Source organism: Oncorhynchus nerka, linkage group LG22, assembly GCF_034236695.1.
Source record: "Oncorhynchus nerka isolate Pitt River linkage group LG22, Oner_Uvic_2.0, whole genome shotgun sequence".
Lineage (NCBI taxonomy): Eukaryota > Metazoa > Chordata > Actinopteri > Salmoniformes > Salmonidae > Oncorhynchus > Oncorhynchus nerka.
In genome coordinates this window covers 102952164-102979894 of record NC_088417.1, presented here as the reverse complement: position 1 = coordinate 102979894, position 27731 = coordinate 102952164, and the positions used below count along the sequence as shown (strand labels likewise).

General features: G+C 49.3%; 1 protein-coding gene across 3 annotated transcripts in view; it reads right to left on the bottom strand.

The window, feature by feature from the left end:
- Positions 1–27731, bottom strand: part of ptbp3 (polypyrimidine tract binding protein 3) — a 144241-nt gene that overhangs the window by 90317 nt on the left and 26193 nt on the right. Inside the window, exon 2 of one of the 3 annotated variants that reach the window (XM_065007680.1) lies at positions 870–945. The exons of 1 other annotated variant lie outside the window; for it this stretch is intronic. In XM_065007680.1, the coding sequence (XP_064863752.1) occupies positions 870–945 (76 nt within the window). The remainder of the gene's footprint in view (positions 1–869; positions 946–27731) is intronic. One more of the 3 variants, XM_065007681.1, reaches the window with a different exon arrangement.

Here is a 27731-nt window from a genome sequence, read left to right as displayed (position 1 = left end):
TGATATTCAGTCAGTCAGTCAGGGGACCGGAATGATTTAGTCAGTCAGTCAGTCAGGAAACCAGACTGATATTCAGTCAGTCAGTCAGTCAGTCAGTTAGCCAGACTGATATTCAGTCAGTCAGTCAGTCAGTCAGTCGACCAGACTGATTTATAATCAGTCAGGCTGTGTCTAGACTGGCTACTAACCTGCCTGTGTATAGACTGGCTCCTAACCTGTCTGTGTATAGACTGGCTCCTAACCTGCCTGTGTATAGACTGGCTCCTAACCTGCCTGTGTATAGACTGGCTCCTAACCTGCCTGTGTATAGACTGACTCCTAACCTGCCTGTGTATAGACTGGCTCCTAACCTACCTGTGTATAGACTGGCTCCTAACCTGCCTGTGTATAGACTGGCTCCTAACCTGCCTGTGTATAGACTGGCTCCTAACCTGCCTGTGTATAGACTGGCTCCTAACCTGTCTGTGTATAGACTGGCAGTCTGAACTCACACAGCAAACAGTCTGAACTCACTAACTCACACAGCAAACAGTCTGAACTCAATAACTCACACAGAGTCCTAGAGGTCTGACAGAGAGAGTCCTAGAGGTCTGACAGAGAGAGTCCTAGAGGTCTGACAGAGAGAGTCCTAGAGGTCTGACAGAGAGAGTCCTAGAGGTCTGACAGAGAGAGTCCTAGAGGTCTGACAGAGAGAGTCCTAGAGGTCTGAGTCCTAGAGGTCTGACAGAGAGAGTCCTAGAGGTCTGACAGAGAGAGTCCTAGAGGTCTGAGTCCTAGAGGTCTGACAGAGAGAGTCCTAGAGGTCTGAGTCCTAGAGGTCTGACAGAGAGAGAGTGTGCGTGTGTGTATTCCTTAGCATAAAGACATACCTGTGGATGGAGTAGAAGTGCTCATGGTAGTATGGCCGTAGAGGACAGCAGAAGAAAGAGGCTTCTCAGATCCCTGCTGACAGACAAGACAGAGACGTTAGGTAACTGTTGCTCCCTGCTGACAGACTGATGGACTGCTGGGGCGGCAGCGTAGCCTAGTGGTTAGAGCGTTGGACTAGTAACCGGAAGGTTGCAAGTTCAAACCCCCGAGCTGACAAGGTACAAATCTGTCGTTCTGCCCCTGAACAGGCAGTTAACCCACTGTTCCCAGGCCGTCATTGAAAATAAGAATGTGTTCTTAACTGACTTGCCTGGTAAAATAAAGGTAAAAAAAAAAGAAAGACTGACGGACTAATAGTATAGAGACTAATAGTATAGAAACTGACAGATTAATAGTATAGAGACTGATGGACTAGAGACTGACAGACTAATAGTGTAGAGACTAATATTATAGAGACTGACAAACTGATAGTATAGAGACTGACGGACTAATGGTATATGAAACTAATACTATAGAGACTGACAAACTAATAGTATAGAGACTGATGGACTAATAGTATAGAGACTGATGGACTAATAGTATAGGGACTGATGGACTAGAGACTGATGGACTAATAGCATAGAGACTGATGGACTAATACTATAGAGACTGATGGACTAGAGACTGATGGACTAATAGTATAAAGACTGATGGACTAATAGTATAAAGACTGATGGACTAACAGTATAGAGACTGATGAACTAATAGTATAGAGACTGATGGACTAACAGTATAGAGACTGATGAACTAATAGTATAGAGACTGATGAACTAATAGTATAGAGACTGATGAACTAATAGTATAGAGACTGATGGACTAACAGTATAGAGACTGATGGACTAATAGTATAGAGACTGATGAACTAATAGTATAGAGACTGATGGACTAATAGTATAGAGACTGATGAACTAACAGTATAGAGACTGATGGACTAATAGTATAGAGACTGATGGACTAATAGTATAGAGACTGATGGACAGGAGACTGATGGACTAATAGTATGAAGAATGATGGACTAATACTATAGAGACTGATGGACTAGAGACTGATGGACTAATAGTATAAAGACTGATGGACTGATAGTATAGAGACTGATGGACTAGAGACCGATGGACTAATAGTATAGAGACTGATGGACTAGAGACTGATGGACTAACAGTATAGAGACTGATGGATTAATAGTATAGAGACTGATGGACTAGAGACTGATGGACTAATAGTATAGAGACTGATGGACTAGAGACCGATGGACTAATAGTATAGAGACTGATGGACTAATAGTATAAAGACTGATGGACTAATAGTATAGAGACTGATGGACTAGAGACTGATGGACTAATAGTATAGAGACTGATGGACTAGATACTGATGTACTAATAGTATAGAGACTGATGGACTAATAGTATAGAGACTGATGGACTAATAGTATAAAGACTGATGGACTAATAGTATAGAGACTGATGGACTAATAGTATAGAGACTGACGGACTAATAGTATAGAGACTGATGGACAGGAGACTGATGGACTAATAGTATGAAGAATGATGGACTAATACTATAGAGACTGATGGACTAGAGACTGATGGACTAATAGTATAAAGACTGATGGACTAATAGTATAAAGACTGATGGACTAACAGTATAGAGACTGATGAACTAATAGTATAGAGACTGATGGACTAACAGTATAGAGACTGATGAACTAATAGTATAGAGACTGATGAACTAATAGTATAGAGACTGATGAACTAATAGTATAGAGACTGATGGACTAACAGTATAGAGACTGATGGACTAATAGTATAGAGACTGATGAACTAATAGTATAGAGACTGATGGACTAATAGTATAGAGACTGATGAACTAACAGTATAGAGACTGATGGACTAATAGTATAGAGACTGATGGACTAATAGTATAGAGACTGATGGACAGGAGACTGATGGACTAATAGTATGAAGAATGATGGACTAATACTATAGAGACTGATGGACTAGAGACTGATGGACTAATAGTATAAAGACTGATGGACTGATAGTATAGAGACTGATGGACTAGAGACCGATGGACTAATAGTATAGAGACTGATGGACTAGAGACTGATGGACTAACAGTATAGAGACTGATGGATTAATAGTATAGAGACTGATGGACTAGAGACTGATGGACTAATAGTATAGAGACTGATGGACTAGAGACCGATGGACTAATAGTATAGAGACTGATGGACTAATAGTATAAAGACTGATGGACTAATAGTATAGAGACTGATGGACTAGAGACTGATGGACTAATAGTATAGAGACTGATGGACTAGATACTGATGTACTAATAGTATAGAGACTGATGGACTAATAGTATAGAGACTGATGGACTAATAGTATAAAGACTGATGGACTAATAGTATAGAGACTGATGGACTAATAGTATAGAGACTGACGGACTAATAGTATAGAGACTGATGGACAGGAGACTGATGGACTAATAGTATGAAGAATGATGGACTAATACTATAGAGACTGATGGACTAGAGACTGATGGACTAATAGTATAAAGACTGATGGACTAGAGACCGATGGACTAATAGTATAGAGACTGATGGACTAGAGACTGATGGATTAATAGTATAGAGACTGATGGACTAGAGACTGATGGACTAATAGTATAGAGACTGATGGACTAGAGACTGATGAACTAATAGTATAGAGACTGATGGACTAATAGTATAGAGACTGATGGACTAGAGACTGATGGACTAATAGTATAGAGACTGATGGACTAGAGACTGATGAACTAATAGTATAGAGACTGATGGACTAACAGTATAGAGACTGATGAACTAATAGTATAGAGACTGATGGACTAGAGACTGATGGACTAGAGACTGATGGACTAATAGTATAGAGACTGGTGGACTAACAGTATAGAGACTGATGGACTAGAGACTGATGGACTAATAGTATAGAGACTGATGGACTAGAGACCGATGGACTAATAGTATAGAGACTGATGGACTAATAGTATAAAGACTGATGGACTAATAGTATAGAGACTGATGGACTAGAGACTGATGGACTAATAGTATAGAGACTGATGGACTAGAGACTGATGTACTAATAGTATAGAGACTGATGGACTAATAGTATAGAGACGGATGGACTAATAGTATAAAGACTGATGGACTAATAGTATAGAGACTGATGGACTAATAGTATAGAGACTGATGGACTAATAGTATAGAGACTGATGGACTAATAGTATAGAGACTGATGGACTAATAGTATAGAGACTGACGGATTAATAGTATAGAGACTGGTGGACTAGAGACTTATGGACTAATAGTATAGAGACTGATGGACTAGAGACTGATGAACTAACAGTATAGAGACGGATGAACTAATAGTATAGAGACTGATGGACTAGAGACTGATGGATTAATAGTATAGAGACTGATGGACTCGAGACGGATGGACTAATATTATAGAGACTGACGGACTAATAGTATAGAGACTGATGGACTAATAGTATAGATACTGACGGACTAATAGTATAGAGACTGATGGACTAATATTATAGAGACTGATGGACTAGAGCCTGGTGGACTAATAGTATAGAGACTGATGAACTAACAGTATAGAGACTGATTAACTAATAGTATAGAGACTGATGGACTAATAGTATAGAGACTGATGGACTTATAGTATAGAGACTGATGGACTAATATTATAGAGACTGATGGACTAGAGACTGATGGACTAATAGTATAGAGACTGATGAACTAACAGTATAGAGACTGATGAACTAATAGTATAGAGACTGATGGACTAATAGTATAGAGACTGATGGACTAGAGACTGATGAACTAACAGTATAGAGACTGATGAACTAATAGTATAGAGACTGATGGACTAGAGACCGATGGACTAATAGTATAGAGACTGATGGACTAATAGTATAGAGACTGATGGACTAGAGACTGATGGACTTGAGACTGATGGACTAGATACTGATGGACTAGAGACTGATGTACTAATAGTATAGAGACTGATGGACTAATAGTATAGAGACTGATGGACTAATAGTATAGAGACTGATGGACTAATAGTATAGGAACCACCAAGACTGTTTTTAGAGCTGGTCACCCGGCTAAACTGAGCAATTGGGCGAGAAGGGCCTTGGTCAGGGAGGTGACCAAGAACTCGATGGTCGCTTTGACAGAGCTCCAGAGTTCCTCTGTGAAGATGGGAGAACCTTCCAGAAGGACAACCATCTCTGCAGCACTCCACCAATCAGGCCTTTATGGTAGAGTTGCCAGACGGAAGCCACTCTTAAGTAATAGGCACATGACAGCCCACTTGGAGTTTGCCAAAAGGCAATTAAAGAATCTCAGACCATGAGAAACAAGATTCTCTGGTTTGATGAAACCAAGATTGAACTCTTTGGCCTGAATTCCAAGCGTCACGTCTGGAGGAAACCTGGACCCATCTCTACAGTGAAGCGTGGTGGTGGTAGCATCATGCTGTGGGGATGTTTTTCAGCAGCAGGGACTGGGAGACTAGTCAGGATAAAAGGAAAGATGAACGGAGCAAAGTACAGAGAGATCCTTGATGAAAACCTGCTCCAGAGCACTCAGGACCTCAGACTGGGGCGAAGGTTCAACTTCCAACAGGACCACGACCCTAAAAACACAGCCGAGACAACGCACGCATGGCTTCGGTACAAGTCTCTGAATGTCGAACGCCATAGGATGTTTTTGTGTTGGTTAAGGGCAGTCAGTTCTGGAGAGAACCAAGGGCTATATCTGTTCCTGGCTCTACATTTCTTGAATGGGGCATGTTTATTTAAGATGGTGAGGAAGGCATTTTTTTTTTAAATAACCAGGAATCCTCAACTGACGGGATGAGATCAATATCCTTCCAGGATACCCCGGCCAGGTCGATTAGAAAGGCCTGCTCGCTGAAGTGTTTCAGGGAGCGTTTGACAGTGATGGGTGGAGGTTATTTGACCGCTGTCCCATTACGGACGCAGGCAATGAGGCAGTGATTGCTGAGATCTTGGTTGAAGACAGCAGATGTGTATTTAGAGGGCAAGTTGGTTAGGATGATATCTATGAGGGTGCCCGTGTTTACGGCTTTGGGGTGGTACCTGGTAGGTTCATTGATAATTTGTGTGAGATTGAGGGCATCAAGCTTTAGATTGTAGGATGGCTGGGGTGTTAAGCATGTTCCAGTTTAGGTCACCTAGCAGCACATTAACAACTGCCCCCTCGCCCCTACCTGGGCTCGAACCAGGGACGCTCTGAGCACATTAACAACTGCCTCCTCGCCCCGAACCAGGGACACTCTGGACACATTAACAACTGCCTCCTCGCCCCTACCTGGGCTGGAACCAGGGACCCTCTGAACACATTAACAACTGCCTCCTCGCCCCGAACCAGGGACCCTCTGAACACATTAACAACTGCCTCCTCGCCCCTACCTGGGCTGGAACCAGGGACCCTCTGAACACATTAACAACTGCCTCCTCGCCCTGAACCAGGGACCCTCTGAACACATTAACAACTGCCTCCTCGCCCCTATCTGGGCTCGAACCAGGGACCCTCTGAACACATTAACAACTGCCTCCTCGCCCCGAACCAGGGACCCTCTGAACACATTAACAACTGCCTCCTCGCCCCTATCTGGGCTCGAACCAGGGACCCTCTGAACACATTAACAACTGCCTCCTCGCCCCGAACCAGGGACCCTCTGGACACATTAACAACTGCCTCCGGCAAAGCATCATTAAATATCACTCAACAAAAGCCACGGTCCTCGCAGAGCAAAGAAAACAACTACTTCAAAGAGCTTGTAACGTCACAGATTGAAACTCTATTAGCGAACAACACTAACTAGCTAGCCATTTCAAACCAGTTACATGTGTTTTGGTCATTTGTATTTAAATGTGTTTTGCTAAGTCGTGTTGAAAGATGTTTTGTGTGTCTTGTTGCTGAGTTGTATTTAACGGGTTTTAGAGGTTTATTTGAGGCAGTTAATCTGACATCAATTTCCCTCTGCCCTTCAGTCCTCGCTCTGTTCACTAGTCAACACAGCGGCAGCCACTGGGCCTATCTACTCCCTTTGATGATATTCAAATAGCCACCGGCAGAGTATGAATATGCAAAGAAAATAAACAAAGATACAATCTCTGTACCCTTTTCCTACTAAGCCCTTCTCTGACATTTCAGCTGCTGAGTGAGAGATGCGCACACACTGGGAGGCTGTCCACACACTGGGAGGCTGTCCACACACTGGGAGGCTGTCCACACACTGGGAGGCTGTCTACACACTGGGAGGCTGTCTACACACACTGGGAGGCTGTCTACACACACTGGGAGGCTGTCCACACACTGGGAGGCTGTCCACACACTGGGAGGCTGTCCACACACTGGGAGGCTGTCTACACACTGGGAGGCTGTCTACACACACTGGGAGGCTGTCTACACACACTGGGAGGCTATCTACACACACTGGGAGGCTGTCTACACACTGGGAGGCTGTCTACACACTGGGAGGCTGTCCACACACTGGGAGGCTGTCTACACACTGGGAGGCTGTCTACACACTGGGAGGCTGTCCACACACTGGGAGGCTGTCTACACACTGGGAGGCTGTCCACACACTGGGAGGCTGTCTACACACTGGGAGGCTGTCTACACACTGGGAGGCTGTCCACACACTGGGAGGCTGTCTACACACTGGGAGGCTGTCCACACACTGGGAGGCTGTCTACACACTGGGAGGCTGTCTACACACACTGGGAGGCTGTCCACACACACTGGGAGGCTGTCCACACACTGGGAGGCTGTCTACACACTGGGAGGTTGTCCACACACACTGGGAGGCTGTCCACACACTGGGAGGCCGTCCACACACACTGGGAGGCTGTCTACACACTGGGAGGCTGTCCACACTCTGGGAGGCTGTCCACACACTGGGAGACCGTCCACACACTGGGAGGCTGTCCACACACTGGGAGGCTGTCTACACACTGGGGGGCTGTCCACACACTGGGAGGCTGTCCACACACTGGGAGGCTGTCTACACACTGGGAGGCTGTCTACACACACTGGGAGGCTGTCTACACACACTGGGAGGCTGTCTACACACACTGGGAGGCTGTCTACACACTGGGAGGCTGTCTACACACTGGGAGGCTGTCCACACACTGGGAGGCTGTCTACACACTGGGAGGCTGTCTACACACTGGGAGGCTGTCCACACACACTGGGAGGCTGTCCACACACACTGGGAGGCTGTCCGCACACACTGGGAGGCTGTCCGCACACACTGGGAGGCTGTCCACACACTGGGAGGCTGTCCACACACTGGGAGGCTGTCCACACACTGGGAGGCTGTCCACACACTGGGAGGCTGTCTACACACTGGGAGGCTGTCCACACACTGGGAGGCTGTCCACACACTGGGAGGCTGTCCACACACTGGGAGGCTGTCTACACACACTGGGAGGCTGTCTACACACACTGGGAGGCTGTCTACACACTGGGAGGCTGTCCACACACTGGGAGGCTGTCCACACACTGGGAGGCTGTCTACACACTGGGAGGCTGTCCACACACTGGGAGGCTGTCCACACACTGGGAGGCTGTCTACACACTGGGAGGCTGTCTACACACTGGGAGGCTGTCTACACACTGGGAGGCTGTCCACACACTGGGAGGCTGGCTACACACTGGGAGGCTGTCCACACACTGGGAGGCTGTCTACACACTGGGAGGCTGTCTACACACACTGGGAGGCTGTCCACACACACTGGGAGGCTGTCCACACACTGGGAGGCTGTCTACACACTGGGAGGTTGTCCACACACACTGGGAGGCTGTCCACACACTGGGAGGCCGTCCACACACACTGGGAGGCTGTCCACAAACTGGGAGGCTGTCTACACACTGGGAGGCTGTCCACACACTGGGAGGCTGTCCACACACTGGGAGGCTGTCCACACACTGGGAGGCTGTCCACACACTGGGAGGCTGTCCACACACTGGGAGGCTGTCCACAAACTGGGAGGCTGTCCACACACACTGGGAGGCTGTCCGCACACACTGGGAGGCTGTCCACACACTGGGAGCCTGTCCACACACTGGGAGGCTGTCCACACACTGGGAGGCTGTCCACACACACTGGGAGGCTGTCCACACACTGGGAGGCTGTCCACACACTGGGAGGCTGTCCACACACTGGGAGGCCGTCCACACACTGGGAGGCTGTCCACACACTGGGAGGCTGTCCACACACTGGGAGGCTGTCTACACACACTGGGAGGCTGTCCACACACTGGGAGGCTGTCTACACACACTGGGAGGCTGTCCACACACTGGGAGGCTGTCTACACACACTGGGAGGCTATCTACACACACTGGGAGGCTGTCTACACACTGGGAGGCTGTCTACACACTGGGAGGCTGTCCACACACTGGGAGGCTGTCTACACACTGGGAGGCTGTCTACACACTGGGAGGCTGTCCACACACTGGGAGGCTGTCTACACACTGGGAGGCTGTCCACACACTGGGAGGCTGTCTACACACTGGGAGGCTGTCTACACACTGGGAGGCTGTCCACACACTGGGAGGCTGTCTACACACTGGGAGGCTGTCCACACACTGGGAGGCTGTCTACACACTGGGAGGCTGTCTACACACACTGGGAGGCTGTCCACACACACTGGGAGGCTGTCCACACACTGGGAGGCTGTCTACACACTGGGAGGTTGTCCACACACACTGGGAGGCTGTCCACACACTGGGAGGCCGTCCACACACACTGGGAGGCTGTCTACACACTGGGAGGCTGTCCACACTCTGGGAGGCTGTCCACACACTGGGAGACCGTCCACACACTGGGAGGCTGTCCACACACTGGGAGGCTGGGTCTACACACTGGGGGCTGTCCACACACTGGGAGGCTGTCCACACACTGGGAGGCTGTCTACACACTGGGAGGCTGTCTACACACACTGGGAGGCTGTCTACACACACTGGGAGGCTGTCTACACACACTGGGAGGCTGTCTACACACTGGGAGGCTGTCTACACACTGGGAGGCTGTCCACACACTGGGAGGCTGTCTACACACTGGGAGGCTGTCTACACACTGGGAGGCTGTCCACACACACTGGGAGGCTGTCCACACACACTGGGAGGCTGTCCGCACACACTGGGAGGCTGTCCGCACACACTGGGAGGCTGTCCACACACTGGGAGGCTGTCCACACACTGGGAGGCTGTCCACACACTGGGAGGCTGTCCACACACTGGGAGGCTGTCTACACACTGGGAGGCTGTCCACACACTGGGAGGCTGTCCACACACTGGGAGGCTGTCCACACACTGGGAGGCTGTCTACACACACTGGGAGGCTGTCTACACACACTGGGAGGCTGTCTACACACTGGGAGGCTGTCCACACACTGGGAGGCTGTCCACACACTGGGAGGCTGTCTACACACTGGGAGGCTGTCCACACACTGGGAGGCTGTCCACACACTGGGAGGCTGTCTACACACTGGGAGGCTGTCTACACACTGGGAGGCTGTCTACACACTGGGAGGCTGTCCACACACTGGGAGGCTGGCTACACACTGGGAGGCTGTCCACACACTGGGAGGCTGTCTACACACTGGGAGGCTGTCTACACACACTGGGAGGCTGTCCACACACACTGGGAGGCTGTCCACACACTGGGAGGCTGTCTACACACTGGGAGGTTGTCCACACACACTGGGAGGCTGTCCACACACTGGGAGGCCGTCCACACACACTGGGAGGCTGTCCACAAACTGGGAGGCTGTCTACACACTGGGAGGCTGTCCACACACTGGGAGGCTGTCCACACACTGGGAGGCTGTCCACACACTGGGAGGCTGTCCACACACTGGGAGGCTGTCCACACACTGGGAGGCTGTCCACAAACTGGGAGGCTGTCCACACACACTGGGAGGCTGTCCGCACACACTGGGAGGCTGTCCACACACTGGGAGCCTGTCCACACACTGGGAGGCTGTCCACACACTGGGAGGCTGTCCACACACACTGGGAGGCTGTCCACACACTGGGAGGCTGTCCACACACTGGGAGGCTGTCCACACACTGGGAGGCCGTCCACACACTGGGAGGCTGTCCACACACTGGGAGGCTGTCCACACACTGGGAGGCTGTCTACACACACTGGGAGGCTGTCCACACACTGGGAGGCTGTCTACACACACTGGGAGGCTGTCCACACACTGGGAGGCTGTCTACACACACTGGGAGGCTGTCCACACACTGGGAGGCCGTCCACACACACTGGGAGGCTGTCCACACACTGGGAGGCTGTCCACACACTGGGAGGCTGTCCACACACTGGGAGGCTGTCCACACACACTGGGAGGCTGTCCACACACACTGGGAGGCTGTCCACACACTGGGAGGCTGTCCACAAACTGGGAGGCTGTCCACACACTGGGAGGCTGTCCACACACTGGGAGGCTGTCTACACACACTGGGAGGCTGTCCACAAACTGGGAGGCTGTCCACACACTGGGAGGCCGTCCACACACACTGGGAGGCCGTCCGCACACTGGGAGGCTGTCCACACACTGGGAGGCTGTCCACACACTGGGAGGCTGTCTACACACTGGGAGGCTGTCCACACACTGGGAGGCTGTCCACACACTGGGAGGCTGTCCACACACTGGGAGGCTGTCCACACACTGGGAGGCTGTCTACACACTGGGAGGCTGTCTACACACACTGGGAGGCTGTCCACACACACTGGGAGGCTGTCCACACACTGGGAGGCTGTCTACACACTGGGAGGTTGTCCACACACACTGGGAGGCTGTCCACACACTGGGAGGCCGTCCACACACACTGGGAGGCTGTCCACAAACTGGGAGGCTGTCTACACACTGGGAGGCTGTCCACACACTGGGAGGCTGTCCACACACTGGGAGGCTGTCCACACACTGGGAGGCTGTCCACACACTGGGAGGCTGTCCACAAACTGGGAGGCTGTCCACACACACTGGGAGGCTGTCCGCACACACTGGGAGGCTGTCCACACACTGGGAGCCTGTCCACACACTGGGAGGCTGTCCACACACTGGGAGGCTGTCCACACACACTGGGAGGCTGTCCACACACTGGGAGGCTGTCCACACACTGGGAGGCTGTCCACACACTGGGAGGCCGTCCACACACTGGGAGGCTGTCCACACACTGGGAGGCTGTCTACACACACTGGGAGGCTGTCCACACACTGGGAGGCTGTCTACACACACTGGGAGGCTGTCCACACACTGGGAGGCTGTCTACACACACTGGGAGGCTGTCCACACACTGGGAGGCCGTCCACACACACTGGGAGGCTGTCCACACACTGGGAGGCTGTCCACACACTGGGAGGCTGTCCACACACTGGGAGGCTGTCCACACACACTGGGAGGCTGTCCACACACACTGGGAGGCTGTCCACACACTGGGAGGCTGTCCACAAACTGGGAGGCTGTCCACACACTGGGAGGCTGTCCACACACTGGGAGGCTGTCTACACACACTGGGAGGCTGTCCACAAACTGGGAGGCTGTCCACACACTGGGAGGCCGTCCACACACACTGGGAGGCCGTCCGCACACTGGGAGGCTGTCCACACACTGGGAGGCTGTCCACACACTGGGAGGCTGTCCACACACACTGGGAGGCTGTTTCTCACATGGAATAGCCTTCATTTCTCAGAACAAGAAGAGACTGACGAGTTTCAGATGAAAGTTCTTTGTTTCTGGCCATTTTGAGTCTGTAATCGAACCCACAAATGTTGATGCTCCAGATACTCAACTAGTCTAAAGGCCAGTTTTATTGCTTCTTTAATCAGAACAGTTTTCAGCTGTGCTAACATAATTGCAGAAGGGTTTTCTAATGATCAATTAGACTTTTAAAATGATTAACTTGGATTGGCTAACACACCGTGTCATTGGAACACAGGAGTGATGGTTGCTGATAATGGGCCTCTGTTCGCCTATGTAGATATTCCATTAAAAATCTGCCATTTCCAGCTACAATAGTCATTTACAACATTAACAATGTCTACACTGTATTTCTGATCAAGTTCATGTTCTTTTAACAAAAAGAATGTGCTTTTCCTTCAAAAACAAGGATATTTCTAAGTGACCCTAAACTTTTGAACGGTAGTGTAGGTAAAACCGTGTCATCTCTGCTAAGAGTCTTTAATCAGCCATCAAACCTATTAGTCTCATTCACTGAGTGAGTAGCCAGCACCACCCTGCATACCACTGTTGGCTTGCTTCTGAAGCTAAGCAGGGTTGATCCTGGTTGTTCCCTGGATGGGAGACCAGATGCTGCTGGAAGTGGTGTTGGAGGGCCAGTAGGAGGCACTCTTTCCTCTGGTCTAAAAAATAATATCCCTGGGTGCCATCTTTTGGCTGGGACGTTAAATGGGTGTCCTGACTCTCTGAGGTCATTAAAGATCCCATGGCACTTATTGTAAGAGTAGGGGTGTTAACCCCCAGTGTCCTGGCTAAATTCCCAATCTGGCCCTCAAACCATCACGGTCACCTAATAATCCCCACTTTACAATTGGCTCATTCATCCCCCTCCTCTCCCCTGTAACTATTCCCCAGGTTGTTGCTGTAAATGAGAATTTGTTCTCAGTCAACTTACCTGGATAAATAAAAATAAATAAAACTGACATTTCTTCATCAGTTCCGCATTTTTTTTTTAAACGTCCATTTGTGACTCACCTTGATGTGCGATTTAATACAGATCACACCAGTTAACAGCAGGGTAAAGACTCATTTATGCCCTTCCCAGTATGCAACGCATGAACTACCAATAGCTGCACAAAATGATGATCCCGTGTAGCAAAAAATACACAGACGTGTCCAACCCCACAATTAAACAATTGACGCAGGATCCTAATGAAGCTCTAGAGATTAATTCCTTCACTGTACCATTCATACACACCATGGTACAAATACACCCCTATGGCCAATGTCGTACATACATGGATAACTGATGTGAAAACATTTGCAAAGCTACTATTGCACGTCCATGCTTACCTTGTGACTGACTGACTGGCTGACTGACTGACTGACTGACAGATTGACTGACTGACTGACTGACAGATTGACTGACAGATTGACTGACTGACTGACTGACTGACAGATTGACTGACTGGCTGACAGATTGACTGACTGACTGACTGACTGATTGACTGACTGGCTGACTGACTGACTGACTGACTGGCTGACAGACTGACTGACTGACTGACAGATTGACTGACAGATTGACTGACTGACTGACTGACTGACAGATTGACTGACTGGCTGACAGATTGACTGACTGACTGACTGACTGACTGACTGGCTGACTGACTCACTCACTCATAAAGAGCTACTTTGGGATTTTCAGTCAGATAAACTCATGGACACCATTTTTATCTCTCTGTGTCCAATATGAAGGAAGTTAAAGGTAGTTTCGCAAACCAATGCTAATTAGCATTAGCGCAATGACTGGAAGTCTATGGGTATCCTCCATTAAACGCACTAATGCTAATTAGCATTAGCCCAATGACTGGAAGTCTATGGGTATCCTCCATTAAACGCACTAATGCTAATTAGCATTAGCCCAATGACTGGAAGTCTATGGGTATCCTCCATTAAACGCACTAATGCTAATTAGCATTAGCCCAATGACTGGAAGTCTATGGGTATCCTCCATTAAACGCACTAATGCTAATTAGCATTAGCCCAATGACTGGAAGTCTATGAGTATCTTCCATTAAACGCACTAATGCTAATTAGCATTAGCCCAATGACTGGAAGTCTATGGGTATCTTCCATTAAATGCACTAATGCTAATTAGCAACTTCCTTCAAACTGCAAGCAGAGACATAAAAATGGTACCCGCAAGTTAATCCGGCCCTGGGGAAGTAGATAAAAGGGATCATTGCCAAAATCTTGAAGTATCTCATCGGTCCAAGGCCAAAATCAGTGGGGGGGTGGGGGTTCTCTCACTACTTTAATTTACCTGCCTTTACAGTCCTCTTATGAGCCTCACATATGGAGGTGCTACACCTTTTAGTTTTTCAGGTCAACCAGTACAGGAAACATTAGAATACAAAGTTGCCTCACCGGGCTCCATTTTACACATGTTCTGGTATTGTGTAGTTCTGACAAACCTTTGGGGCTGTATTGTTTGTCATCTCTCTAAGTGTGTCGGAATTCAAATGCAACGATCTCTCCACTCATGTCTGCTGGGAGTATGGGGCCCCTCCAACATTATCCCACTGGTTTAATAAACTGACCAAGTACATTCCCTTAGTAATATCAACTAAATAATATAAATTGAAAATATCAAGTAATATCAATTCAAATATTTGCTCCACCAATTTTCTACGTCTCTATTACGATAGAGCATTAAATAATGCAAATCCAACTACCTAGAATGATTATGTAACCAAAGTCTTGAATTGTGTTGAGGCACAGCCTCTGGTCAGTACAACGTGATGAATAGAACTTTCGCATTCCGGTCGCATTCCGCTTCGCTCCACAGGTAGTATCATATTTTCATTTCATTTCATTACAGTCCCAACGGTGTGATTTGTTTGATCGTAGCTAGCTACATAGCTAGCTACATAGCCGTCTTTGTTTCAAAGATAATTGTGTAGTCTAGAGCGATTTTCTAGGTTAGCTAGCCAGCTATTGTCGTTCTCCTAACGCAACGTAACGTAACCAACACTGCTAGCTAGCCAGCTTGCCCCCGAAAAGCAGCATTGTAGAAACTTCACACTCAACGGAACGACTTGATTAGGGTAGTGTCAACAACGCAGCTAGCCTACCTCAGCAGTACTGTATCATTTTAATCATTTTAGTCAATTAGATTCTTGCTACGTAAGCTTAACTTTCTGAACATTCGAGACGTGTAGTCCACTTGTCATTCCAATCTCCTCTGCATTAGCGTAGCCTCTTCTCTAGCCTGTCAAATATGTGTCTGTCTATCCCTGTTCTCTCCTCTCTGCACAGACCATACAAACGCTCCACACCGCATGGCCGCGGCCACCCTAATCTGGTGGTCCCAGCGCGCACGACCCACGTGGAGTTCCAGGTCTCCGGTAGCCTCTGGAACTGCCGATCTGCGAGTTCATCTCAGTCTATGCCTCCCTCCAGTCCCTCGACTTCTTGGCTCTGACGGAAACATGGATCACCACAGACAACACCGCTACTCCTACTGCTCTCTCTTCGTCCGCCCACGTGCTCTCGCACACCCCGAGAGCTTCTGGTCAGCGGGGTGGTGGCACCGGGATCCTCATCTCTCCCAAGTGGTCATTCTCTCTTTCTCCCCTTACCCATCTGTCTATCGCCTCCTTTGAATTCCATGCTGTCACAGTTACCAGCCCTTTCAAGCTTAACATCCTTATCATTTATCGCCCTCCAGGTTCCCTCGGAGAGTTCATCAATGAGCTTGATGCCTTGATAAGCTCCTTTCCTGAGGACGGCTCACCTCTCACAGTTCTGGGCGACTTTAACCTCCCCACGTCTACCTTTGACTCATTCCTCTATGCCTCCTTCTTTCCATTCCTCTCCTCTTTTGACCTCACCCTCTCACCTTCCCCCCCTACTCACAAGGCAGGCAATACGCTCGACCTCATCTTTACTAGATGCTGTTCCTCCACTAACCTCATTGCAACTCCCCTCCAAGTCTCCGACCACTACCTTGTATCCTTTTCCCTCTCGCTCTCATCCAACACTTCCCACACTGCCCCTACTCTGATGGTATCGCGCCGTCCCAACCTTCGCTCTCTCTCCCCCGCTACTCTCTCCTCTTCCATCCTATCATCTCTTCCCTCTGCTCAAACCTTCTCCAACCTATCTCCTGATTCTGCCTCCTCAACCCTCCTCTCCTCCCTTTCTGCATCCTTTGACTCTCTATGTCCCCTATCCTCCAGGCCGGCTCGGTCCTCCCCTCCCGCTCCGTGGCTCGACGACTCATTGCGAGCTCACAGAACAGGGCTCCGGGCAGCCGAGCGGAAATGGAGGAAAACTCGCCTCCCTGCGGACCTGGCATCCTTTCACTCCCTCCTCTCTACATTTTCCTCCTCTGTCTCTGCTGCTAAAGCCACTTTCTACCACTCTAAATTCCAAGCATCTGCCTCTAACCCTAGGAAGCTCTTTGCCACCTTCTCCTCCCTCTTGAATCCTCCTCCCCCCCTCCTCCCTCTCTGCAGATGACTTCGTCAACCATTTTGAAAAGAAGGTCGACGACATCCGATCCTCGTTTGCTAAGTCAAACGACACTGCTGGTTCTGCTCACACTGCCCTACCCTGTGCTCTGACCTCTTTCTCCCCTCTCTCTCCAGATGACATCTCGCGTCTTGTGACGGCCGGCCGCCCAACAACCTGCCCGCTTGACCCTATCCCCTCCTCTCTTCTCCAGACCATCTCCGGTGACCTTCTCCCGTACCTCACCTCGCTCATCAACTCATCCCTGACCGCTGGCTACGTCCCTCCCGTCTTCAAGAGAGCGAGAGTTGCACCCCTTCTGAAAAAACCTACACTCGATCCCTCCGATGTCAACAACTACAGACCAGTATCCCTTCTTTCTTTTCTCTCCAAAACTCTTGAACGTGCCGTCCTTGGCCAGCTCTCCCGCTATCTCTCTCAGAATGACCTTCTTGATCCAAATCAGTCAGGTTTCAAGACTAGTCATTCAACTGAGACTGCTCTTCTCTGTATCACGGAGGCGCTCCGCACTGCTAAAGCTAACTCTCTCTCCTCTGCTCTCATCCTTCTAGACCTATCGGCTGCCTTCGATACTGTGAACCATCAGATCCTCCTCTCCACCCTCTCCGAGTTGGGCATCTCCGGCGCGGCCCACGCTTGGATTGCGTCCTACCTGACAGGTCGCTCCTACCAGGTGGCGTGGCGAGAATCCGTCTCCTCACCACGTGCTCTCACCACTGGTGTCCCCAGGGCTCTGTTCTAGGCCCTCTCCTATTCTCGCTATACACCAAGTCACTTGGCTCTGTCATAACCTCACATGGTCTCTCCTATCATTGCTATGCAGACGACACACAATTAATCTTCTCCTTTCCCCCTTCTGACGACCAGGTGGCGAATCGCATCTCTGCATGTCTGGCAGACATATCAGTGTGGATGACGGATCATCACCTCAAGCTGAACCTCGGCAAGACGGAGCTGCTCTTCCTCCCGGGGAAGGACTGCCCGTTCCATGATCTCGCCATCACGGTTGACAACTCCATTGTGTCCTCGTCCCAGAGCGCTAAGAACCTTGGCGTGATCCTGGACAACACCCTGTCGTTCTCAAATAACATCAAGGCGGTGGCCCGTTCCTGTAGGTTCATGCTCTACAACATCCGCAGAGTACGACCCTGCCTCAGGAAGCGGAAGCGGCACAGGTCCTAATCCAGGCACTTGTCATCTCCCGTCTGGATTACTGCAACTCGCTGTTGGCTGGGCTCCCTGCCTGTGCCATTAAACCCCTACAACTCATCCAGAACGCCGCAGCCCGTCTGGTGTTCAACCTTCCCAAGTTCTCTCACGTCACCCCGCTCCTCCGCTCTCTCCACTGGCTTCCAGTTGAAGCTCGCATCCGCTACAAGACCATGGTGCTTGCCTACGGAGCTGTGAGGGGAACGGCACCTCAGTACCTCCAGGCTCTGATCAGGCCCTACACCCAAACAAGGGCACTGCGTTCATCCACCTCTGGCCTGCTCGCCTCCCTACCACTGAGGAAGTACAGTTCCCGCTCAGCCCAGTCAAAACTGTTCGCTGCTCTGGCCCCCCAATGGTGGAACAAACTCCCTCACGACGCCAGGACAGCGGAGTCAATCACCACCTTCCGGAGACACCTGAAACCCCACCTCTTTAAGGAATACCTAGGATAGGATAAAGTAATCCTTCCCCCCTTAAAAGACCTAGATGCACTATTGTAAAGTGGCTGTTCCACTGGATGTCATAAGGTGAAAGCACCAATTTGTAAGTCGCTCTGGATAAGAGCGTCTGCTAAATGACTTAAATGTAAATGTAATGTAAATGGAGTACTGAGTCACTCTCTGGTCAGTACAACGTGATGGAGTACTGAGACAGTCTCTGGTCAGTACAACGTGATGGAGTACTGAGACAGTCTCTGGTCAGTACAACGTGATGGAGTACTGAGACAGCCTCTGGTCAGTACAAAGTGATGGAGTACTGAGATACAGCCTCTGGTCAGTACAAAGTGATGGAGTACTGAGATACAGCCTCTGGTCAGTACAAAGTGATGGAGTACTGAGACAGCCTCTGGTCAGTACAAAGTGATGGAGTACTGAGACAGTCTCTGGTCAAATAAATAGATATTTTGGATATATATGGACTGGGATTAATCGAACAAAAGGACCATTTGTGATGTTTATGGGACATATTAGAGTGCCAACAGAAGAAGCTCGTCAAAGGTAAGGCATGAATTATATTTTTATTTCTGTGTTTTGTGTCACGCCTGCAGGGTTGAAATATGCTTCTCTCTCTTTTGTTTACGGAGGTGCTGTCCTCAGACAATAGCAACGCTTGCTTTCGCCGAAAAGCCTTTTTGAAATCTGACATGTTGGCTGGATTCACAACAGGTGTAGCTTTAATTTGGTATCTCACATGTCAACCAGTACAGGAAACATTAGAATACAAAGTTGCCTCACCATTTTACACATGAAAGTTTTATTTTTATAGAAATTTGTTTGAATTTGGCGCTCTGCATTTTCACTGGCTTTTGGCCAAGTGGGACACTAGTCCCACCTATGTTAGAGAGGTTAATAGCGGTTTCTTTGCAGCAATTCGACCATGAAGGCCTGATTCACGCAGTCTCTGAACAGTTGAAGCATATATTTGGGCTGCAGGGCCGGTAACTCTAATGAACTTATCCTCTGCAGCAGAGGTAACTCTGGGTCTTCCTTTCCTGTGACGGTCCTCATGAGAACCAGTTTCATCGTAGCACTTTGATGGTTTTTGCGACTGCACTTGAAGAAAATGTCAAAGTTCTTGAAATTTTCCAGATTGACTGACCTTCATGTCCTCTAAAGTAATGATGGACTGTCATTTCTCTTTGCTTGTTTGAGTTGTTCTTGCCATAATATGGACTTGGTCTTTTACCAAATAGGGCTATCTTCTGTATACCACCCCTACCTTGTCACATCACAACTGATTGGCACAAACACATTAAGATGGAAAGAAATTCCACTAATTAACTTTTAACAAGGCACGCCTGTTAATTGACACTTTTTTGGTTACTACATGATTCCATATGTGTTATTTCATAGTTTTGATATATTCCCTATTATACTACAATGTAGAAAATAGTCCAGATAACTTTTGACTGGTACTGTATTTATGTCCTGTGTGGGCGGGTTTTATTTTTTAACCTTTATTTAACTAGGCAAGTTAGTTAAAAACAAATTATTATTTACAATGACGGCCTACAGGGGAACAGTGGGTTAGCTGCCTTGTTCAGGGGCAGAACAACAGATTTTTACCTTGTCAACTCGAGGATTCGATCCAGCAACCTTTCGGTTACTGGCCCAACGCTCTAACCACTATATTATGCCATAAAAATAAGGTAAGTGTTCATCCCCAATTTTGTAGTATGAGGACAGAGAAGAGGAAGATGAGTCCTCTACAGAGATATCAGACAGAGAAAGAGGCTGGTATGTTACTATGGGGCATAGCAGTGTTATAAGTGTGGAGTTATAAGTGTAGTTAGCATAGGGCTACCGTATACTACAGTACATCAGCTAGCTTTAACACGGAGCCACATCAGCTAGCTTTAACACAGAGCCACATCAGCTAGCTTTAACACAGAGCCACATCAGCTAGCTTTAACACAGAGCCACATCAGCTAGCTTTAACACAGAGCCACATCAGCTAGCTTTAACACGGAGCCACATCAGCTAGCTTTAACACGGAGCCACATCAGCTAGCTTTAACACGGAGCCACATCAGCTAGCTTTAACACGGAGCCACATCAGCTAGCTTTAACACGGAGCCACATCAGCTAGCTTTAACACGGAGCCACATCAGCTAGCTTTAACACGGAGCCACATCAGCTAGCTTTAACACGGAGCCACATCAGCTAGCTTTAACACAGAGCCACATCAGCTAGCTTTAACACGGAGCCACATCAGCTAGCTTTAACACAGAGCCACATCAGCTAGCTTTAACACGGAGCCACATCAGCTAGCTTTAACACAGAGCCACATCAGCTAGCTTTAACACGGAGCCACACCAGCTAGCTTTAAAACGGAGCCACATCAGCTAGCTTTAAAACGGAGCCACATCGGCTAGCTTTAACACAGAGCCACATCAGCTAGCTTTAACACAGAGCCACATCAGCTAGCTTTAAAACGGAGCCACATCGGCTAGCTTTAACACGGAGACACATCTGCTAGCTATGTGAATAGCTGAAGGAGCTATTAACTCTAACCCATAAAGCACAAAGAGATCCAACAAGCGTCTGCTGTCTATCGTATCATAACCGAGGTAAAGCTGAAGACTCAGGGGAGAAGTGCAGCCTACATCCCAAATGGCACCCTATTCCCTGTACAGTGCACTACTTTAGACCAGGGCCTGTAGGGAATAGGGTGCCATTTGAGACGGAGTACTAGGTATCTGAGAAGGTGGGAGATAGGGACGTCTCTAGACTCTGTTGACAGAACATGATGGGCCCTGGACCTCAACAGTCCTTCAGGGGAGTTATCAACAGTTAGATACTAATGTCAACTAATGAAGATACTTCTAACAACACCATGTACCAACTACCAAGGCCTACTGCCTAACAACACCATGTACCGACTACCAAGGCCTACTGCCTAACAACACCATGTACCGAAGCCTACTGCCTAACAACACCATGTACCTACTACCAAGGCCTACTGCCTAACAACACCATGTACCGACTACCAAGGCCTACTGCCTAACAACACCATGTACCGACTACCAAGGCCTACTGCCTAACAACACCATGTACCGACTACCAAGGCCTACTGCCTAACAACACCATGTACCGACTACCAAGGCCTACTGCCTAACAACACCATGTACCGACTACCAGGGTCTACTGCCTAATAACACCATGTACCGACTACCAAGGCCTACTGTATAACAACACCATGTACCGACTACCAAGGTCTACTGCCTAACAACACCATGTACCGACTACCAAGGCCTACTGCCTAACAACACCATGTACCAACTACCAAAGCCTACTGCCTAACAACACCATGTACCGACTACCGAAGCCTACTGCCTAACAACACCATGTACCGACTACCAAGGCCTACTGCCTAACAACACCATGTACCGACTACCAAGGCCTACTGCCTAACAACACCATGTACCGACTACCAAGGCCTACTGTATAACAACACCATGTACTGAAGCCTACTGCCTAACAACACCATGTACCGACTACCAAGGCCTACTGCCTAACAACACCATGTACCGACTACCAAGGCCTACTGCCTAACAACACCATGTACCGAAGCCTACTGCCTAACAACACCATGTACCGACTACCAAGGCCTACTGCCTAACAACACCATGTACCAACTACCAAGGCCTACTGCCTAACAACACCATGTACCGACTACCAAGGCCTACTGCCTAACAACACCATATGTAGCAGGGCCTAATGTTTGCGAGCACACCTGCAACCTGTGTATTTCAAAGGAATCACATAATGAAAGCAGTAATGCTTCTGAACCACTAGCAGGTCCTAACAGGAAGTGGTTAAATTTAATTGAACTGGTAACTCGGGTTACTACGGCAGGGCTGAGCATGTGGCCGAGGTGAGGTGGGTGTTAGTTTCCGTTTAATATTGGATGGATGGAAGCACACACACACACACACACACTCTTAAAGAAGTGTAAACTGAAACCCAGCCAGGAACAGCAGAGAATCAGGCCAGGTAGGCAGGTCAGGTCATCTGATCATCCAGTATCAGGCCTGGTAGAGAGGTAGGCAGGTCATCTGATCCAGTATCAGGCCTGGTAGAGAGGTAGGCAGGTCATCTAATCCAGTATCAGGCCTGGTAGAAAGGTAGGCAGGTCATCTGATCCAGTATCAGGCCAGGTAGAGAGGTAGGCAGGTCATCGATCCAGTATCAGGCCTGGTAGAGAGGTAGGCAGGTCATCTGATCCAGTATCAGGCCAGGTAGAGAGGTAGGCAGGTCAGGTCATTTTATCCAGTATCAGGCCCGGTAGAGAGGTAGGCAGGTCATCTGATCCAGTATCAGGCCCAGTAGAGAGGTAGGCAGGTCATCTGATCCAGTATCAGGCCTGGTAGAGAGGTAGGCAGGTCATCTGATCCAGTATCAGGCCTGGTAGAGAGGTAGGCAGGTCATCTGATCCAGTATCAGGCCTGGTAGAGAGGTAGGCAGGTCATCTGATCCAGTATCAGGCCTGGTAGAGAGGTAGGCAGGTCATCTGATCCAGTATCAGGCCAGGTAGAGAGGTAGGCAGGTCATCTGATCCAGTATCAGGCCCGGTAGAGAGGTAGGCAGGTCATCTGATCCAGTATCAGGCCAGGTAGAAAGGTAGGCAGGTCATCTGATCCAGTATCAGGCGAGGTAGAGAGGTAGGCAGGTCAGGTCATCTGATCCAGTATCAGGCCAGGTAGAGAGGTAGGCAGGTCATCTGATCCAGTATCAGGCCAGGTAGAGAGGTAGGCAGGTCATCTGATCCAGTATCAGGCCTGGTAGAGAGGTAGGCAGGTCATCTGATCCAGTATCAGGCCTGGTAGAGAGGTAGGCAGGTCATCTGATCCAGTAAAAGGCCTGGTAGAGAGGTAGGCAGGTCATCTGATCCAGTATCAGGCCTGGTAGAGAGGTAGGCAGGTCATCTGATCCAGTATCAGGCCAGGTAGAGAGGTAGGCAGGTCATCTGATCCAGTATCAGGCCAGGTAGAGAGGTAGGCAGGTCATCTGATCCAGTATCAGGCCTGGTAGAGAGGTAGGCAGGTCATCTGATCCAGTATCAGGCCCGGTAGAGAGGTAGGCAGGTCAGGTCATCTGATCCAGTATCAGGCCTGGTAGAGAGGTAGGCAGGTCATCTGATCCAGTATCAGGCCAGGTAGAGAGGTAAGCAGGTCATCTGATCCAGTATCAGGCCTGGTAGAGAGGTAGGCAGGTCAGGTCATGTGATCCAGTATCAGGCCAGGTAGGCAGGTTGACCTGCTTGGTCCTACTGCTGTACTGTCTGACTGGGTGAAAAGAAAAACCACACACTGGAACCCTAACCCTAATCTAACCCCTAACCCTAATCTAACCCCTAACCCTAATCTAACCTCTAACCCTAATCTAACCCCTAACCCTAATCTAACTCAGGCCCTAACCCTAACCCTAACCGAGATCCTAATCTAACCCCTAAACCCTAACTCAGGCCCTAACCCAGACCCTAACCATAATCTAACCCCTAACCCTAACCGAGGCCCTAACCCTAATCTAACCCCTAACCCTAACCGAGGCCCTAACCCTAATCTAACCCAAACCCCTAACCCAGGCCCTAACCCTAATCTAACCCCTAACCCTAAACTAACCCTAACCCAGACCAGGAAGACACCCCCCAATTCACTGAGCCCCGAGCAGAAAGGAACTGCAGGATTTTAAAGAATTGCTGATTCACCAAAAATACTTTGGCCCCCATGCTGGGCGAGGTTAACATGCTCCAGTTGCAAATCCAAACGAGTGTGAGTCCCAAATGGCACTATATTCCCTATATAGTGCACTACTTTTGACCAGAGCCAATTGAGGGGCATGTCAGATAGGGTCAGATTTGGGGCGCATCCAGGGGCTATGGACATAGTGAAGTGTTCAACAACTGAATCTGTCTGCCATGACAGTGAGGCCCTTTCTCCTCTCTTCCTTCACCTGGGACAAGAGAGGGGGAGGACAGGTGCAGACAACACACCTGGGACAAAAGAGGGGGAGGACAGGTGCAGACAACACACCTGGGACAAGAGAGGGGGAGGACAGGTGCAGACAACACACCTGGGACAAAAGAGGGGAGGACAGGTGCAGACAACACACCTGGGACAAGAGAGGGGGAGGACAGGTGCAGACAACACACCTGGGACAAGAGAGGGGGAGGACAGGTGCAGACAACACACCTGGGACAAGAGAGGGGAGGACAGGTGCAGACAACACACCTGGGACAAAAGAGGGGGAGGACAGGTGCAGACAACACACCTGGGACAAGAGAGGGGGAGGACAGGTGCAGACAACACACCTGGGACAAGAGAGGGGAGGACAGGTGCAGACAACACACCTGGGACAAGAGAGGGGGAGGACAGGTGCAGACAACACACCTGGGACAAGAGAGGGGGAGGACAGGTGCAGACAACACACCTGGGACAAGAGAGGGGGAGGACAGGTGCAGACAACACACCTGGGACAAGAGAGGGGGAGGACAGGTGCAGACAACACACCTGGGACAAGAGAGGGGGAGGACAGGTGCAGACAACACACCTGGGACAAGAGAGGGGAGGACAGGTGCAGACAACACACCTGGGACAAGAGAGGGGGAGGACAGGTGCAGACAACACACCTGGGACAAGAGAGGGGAGGACAGGTGCAGACAACACACCTGGGACAAGAGAGGGGGAGGACAGGTGCAGACAACACACCTGGGACAAGAGAGGGGGAGGACAGGTGCAGACAACACACCTGGGACAAGAGAGGGGGAGGACAGGTGCAGACAACACACCTGGGACAAGAGAGAGACAGAGGAGGGGGTGGATACCAGAACATCCCCCTCGCTCTCTCACACAGTGCTGCGATGAGGCCTGGCACATAGCTGACATTCCACTAACCTGAGCCCTGGACTGTGGAGAGAGGAGGGGGGGAGATGAGAAGGGGAGAGAGGAGATAGGAAAAAGACAGGAGAGGGGGGAGAAAATGGGAGAGAAGAGAGGAGTGGGAGAAAATGGGAGAGGGGGAGGAGAGAAGTCATATATAGTCAAAAATTCAGCCGCACAAAAGTACAAGGAACTACGCAGAGAGAGAGATGCAAACGGAGCTCTGTAGAGCACGTAAAGTGGTACAGTACAGAACAATGGTCCAAGCAGCCAGCCCTCCTTCCACCCACCTCTTTTAAAGCCTGCTAGCCTAGAGACACTGCCAGTCAGCACAGAACAGAATGCCAACAGAGAACCAACAATGCTCAGCGGTCAAAAGGAAGGAGAGGACACGGCCACGGCTACTGTCATAGAAACACAATATGGACTTACTACTCCATGTAAGTGTGCCGATGATAATAATGTGTTTGTTCCATAAAATACAAAATAATAAGGTGTGTGTGTGTGTGTTTGTGTGTGTGTGTGTGTGTGTGTGTGTGTGTGTGTGTGTGTGTGTGTGTGTGTGTGTGTGTGTGTGTGTGTGTGTGTGTGTGTGTGTGTGTGTGTGTGTGTGTGAAATGTAGAAAGAACATTTGTGGCGAAGAAAAGAAAAACATCACTCTGTTAGTCAGTTCCATTCCCTACATAGTGCACTACTTTAGACCAGAGCCTATGGAACCCTATTCCCTACATAGTGCACTACTTTAGACCAGAGCCCTATAGAACCCTATTCCCTACATAGTGCACTACTTTAGACCAGAGCCTATGGAACCCTATTCCCTATATATATATATATATAGGGATAGGGTGCCATTTGGGACACAGACCATGTGTTTGGACTCCAGGAAGAGTAGCTGCTGCCAAGGCATCCTAATGGGGATCCATAATAAACCCAGGAAGAGTAGCTGCTGCCTTGGCAGGAACTAATGGGGATCCATAATAAACCTCAGGAAGAGTAGCTGCTGCCTTGGCAGGAACTAATGGGGATCCATAATGAACCCCAGGAAGAGTAGCTGCTGGCTTGACAGGAACTAATGGGGATCCATAATAAACCCCAGGAAGAGTAGCTGCTGGCTTGACAGGAACTAATGGGGATCCATAATAAACCCCAGGAAGAGAAGCTGCTGCCTTGGCAGGAACTAATGAGTAGCTGCTGCCTTGGCAGGAACTAATGGGGATCCATAATAAACCCCAGGAAGAGTAGCTGCTGCCTGAACTAATGGGGATCCATAATAAACCCCAGGAAGAGTAGCTGCTGCCTTGGCAGGAACTAATGGGGATCCATAATAAACCCCAGGAAGAGTAGCTGCTGCCTTGGCAGGAACTAATGGGGATCCATAATAAACCCCAGGAAGAGTAGCTGCTGCCTTGGCAGGAACTAATGGGGATCCATAATAAACCCCAGGAAGAGTTGCTGCTGTCTTGCCAGGAACTAATGGGGATCCATAATAAACCCCAGGAAGAGTTGCTGCTGTCTTGGCAGGAACTAATGGGGATCCATAATAAACCCCAGGAAGAGTAGCTGCTGCCTTGGCAGGAACTAATGGGGATCCATAATAAACCCCAGGAAGAGTAGCTGCTGCCAAGGCAACCTAATGGGGATCCCATAATAAAAACAAATACTCCGTAATTATCACCTTGTACGCATAGCAACATGTCAGGATGGGAGCACAGTAGCTAAATACCAAAGCTAAAATATTCTGTGTCACGCAGTAAACATTGTTTTATAGAGAAAATCTATTCTAACACAGTTGCTCAGAGTGTAGCGCAGTGATGTTCTGTCTCAGGCAGGCCGAAGACATCCCCAGTAACAGGGCCCAGAGATATTCCCCAACAGTAACATGGCCCAGAGGTATTCCCCAACAGTAACAGGGCCCAGAGATATTCCC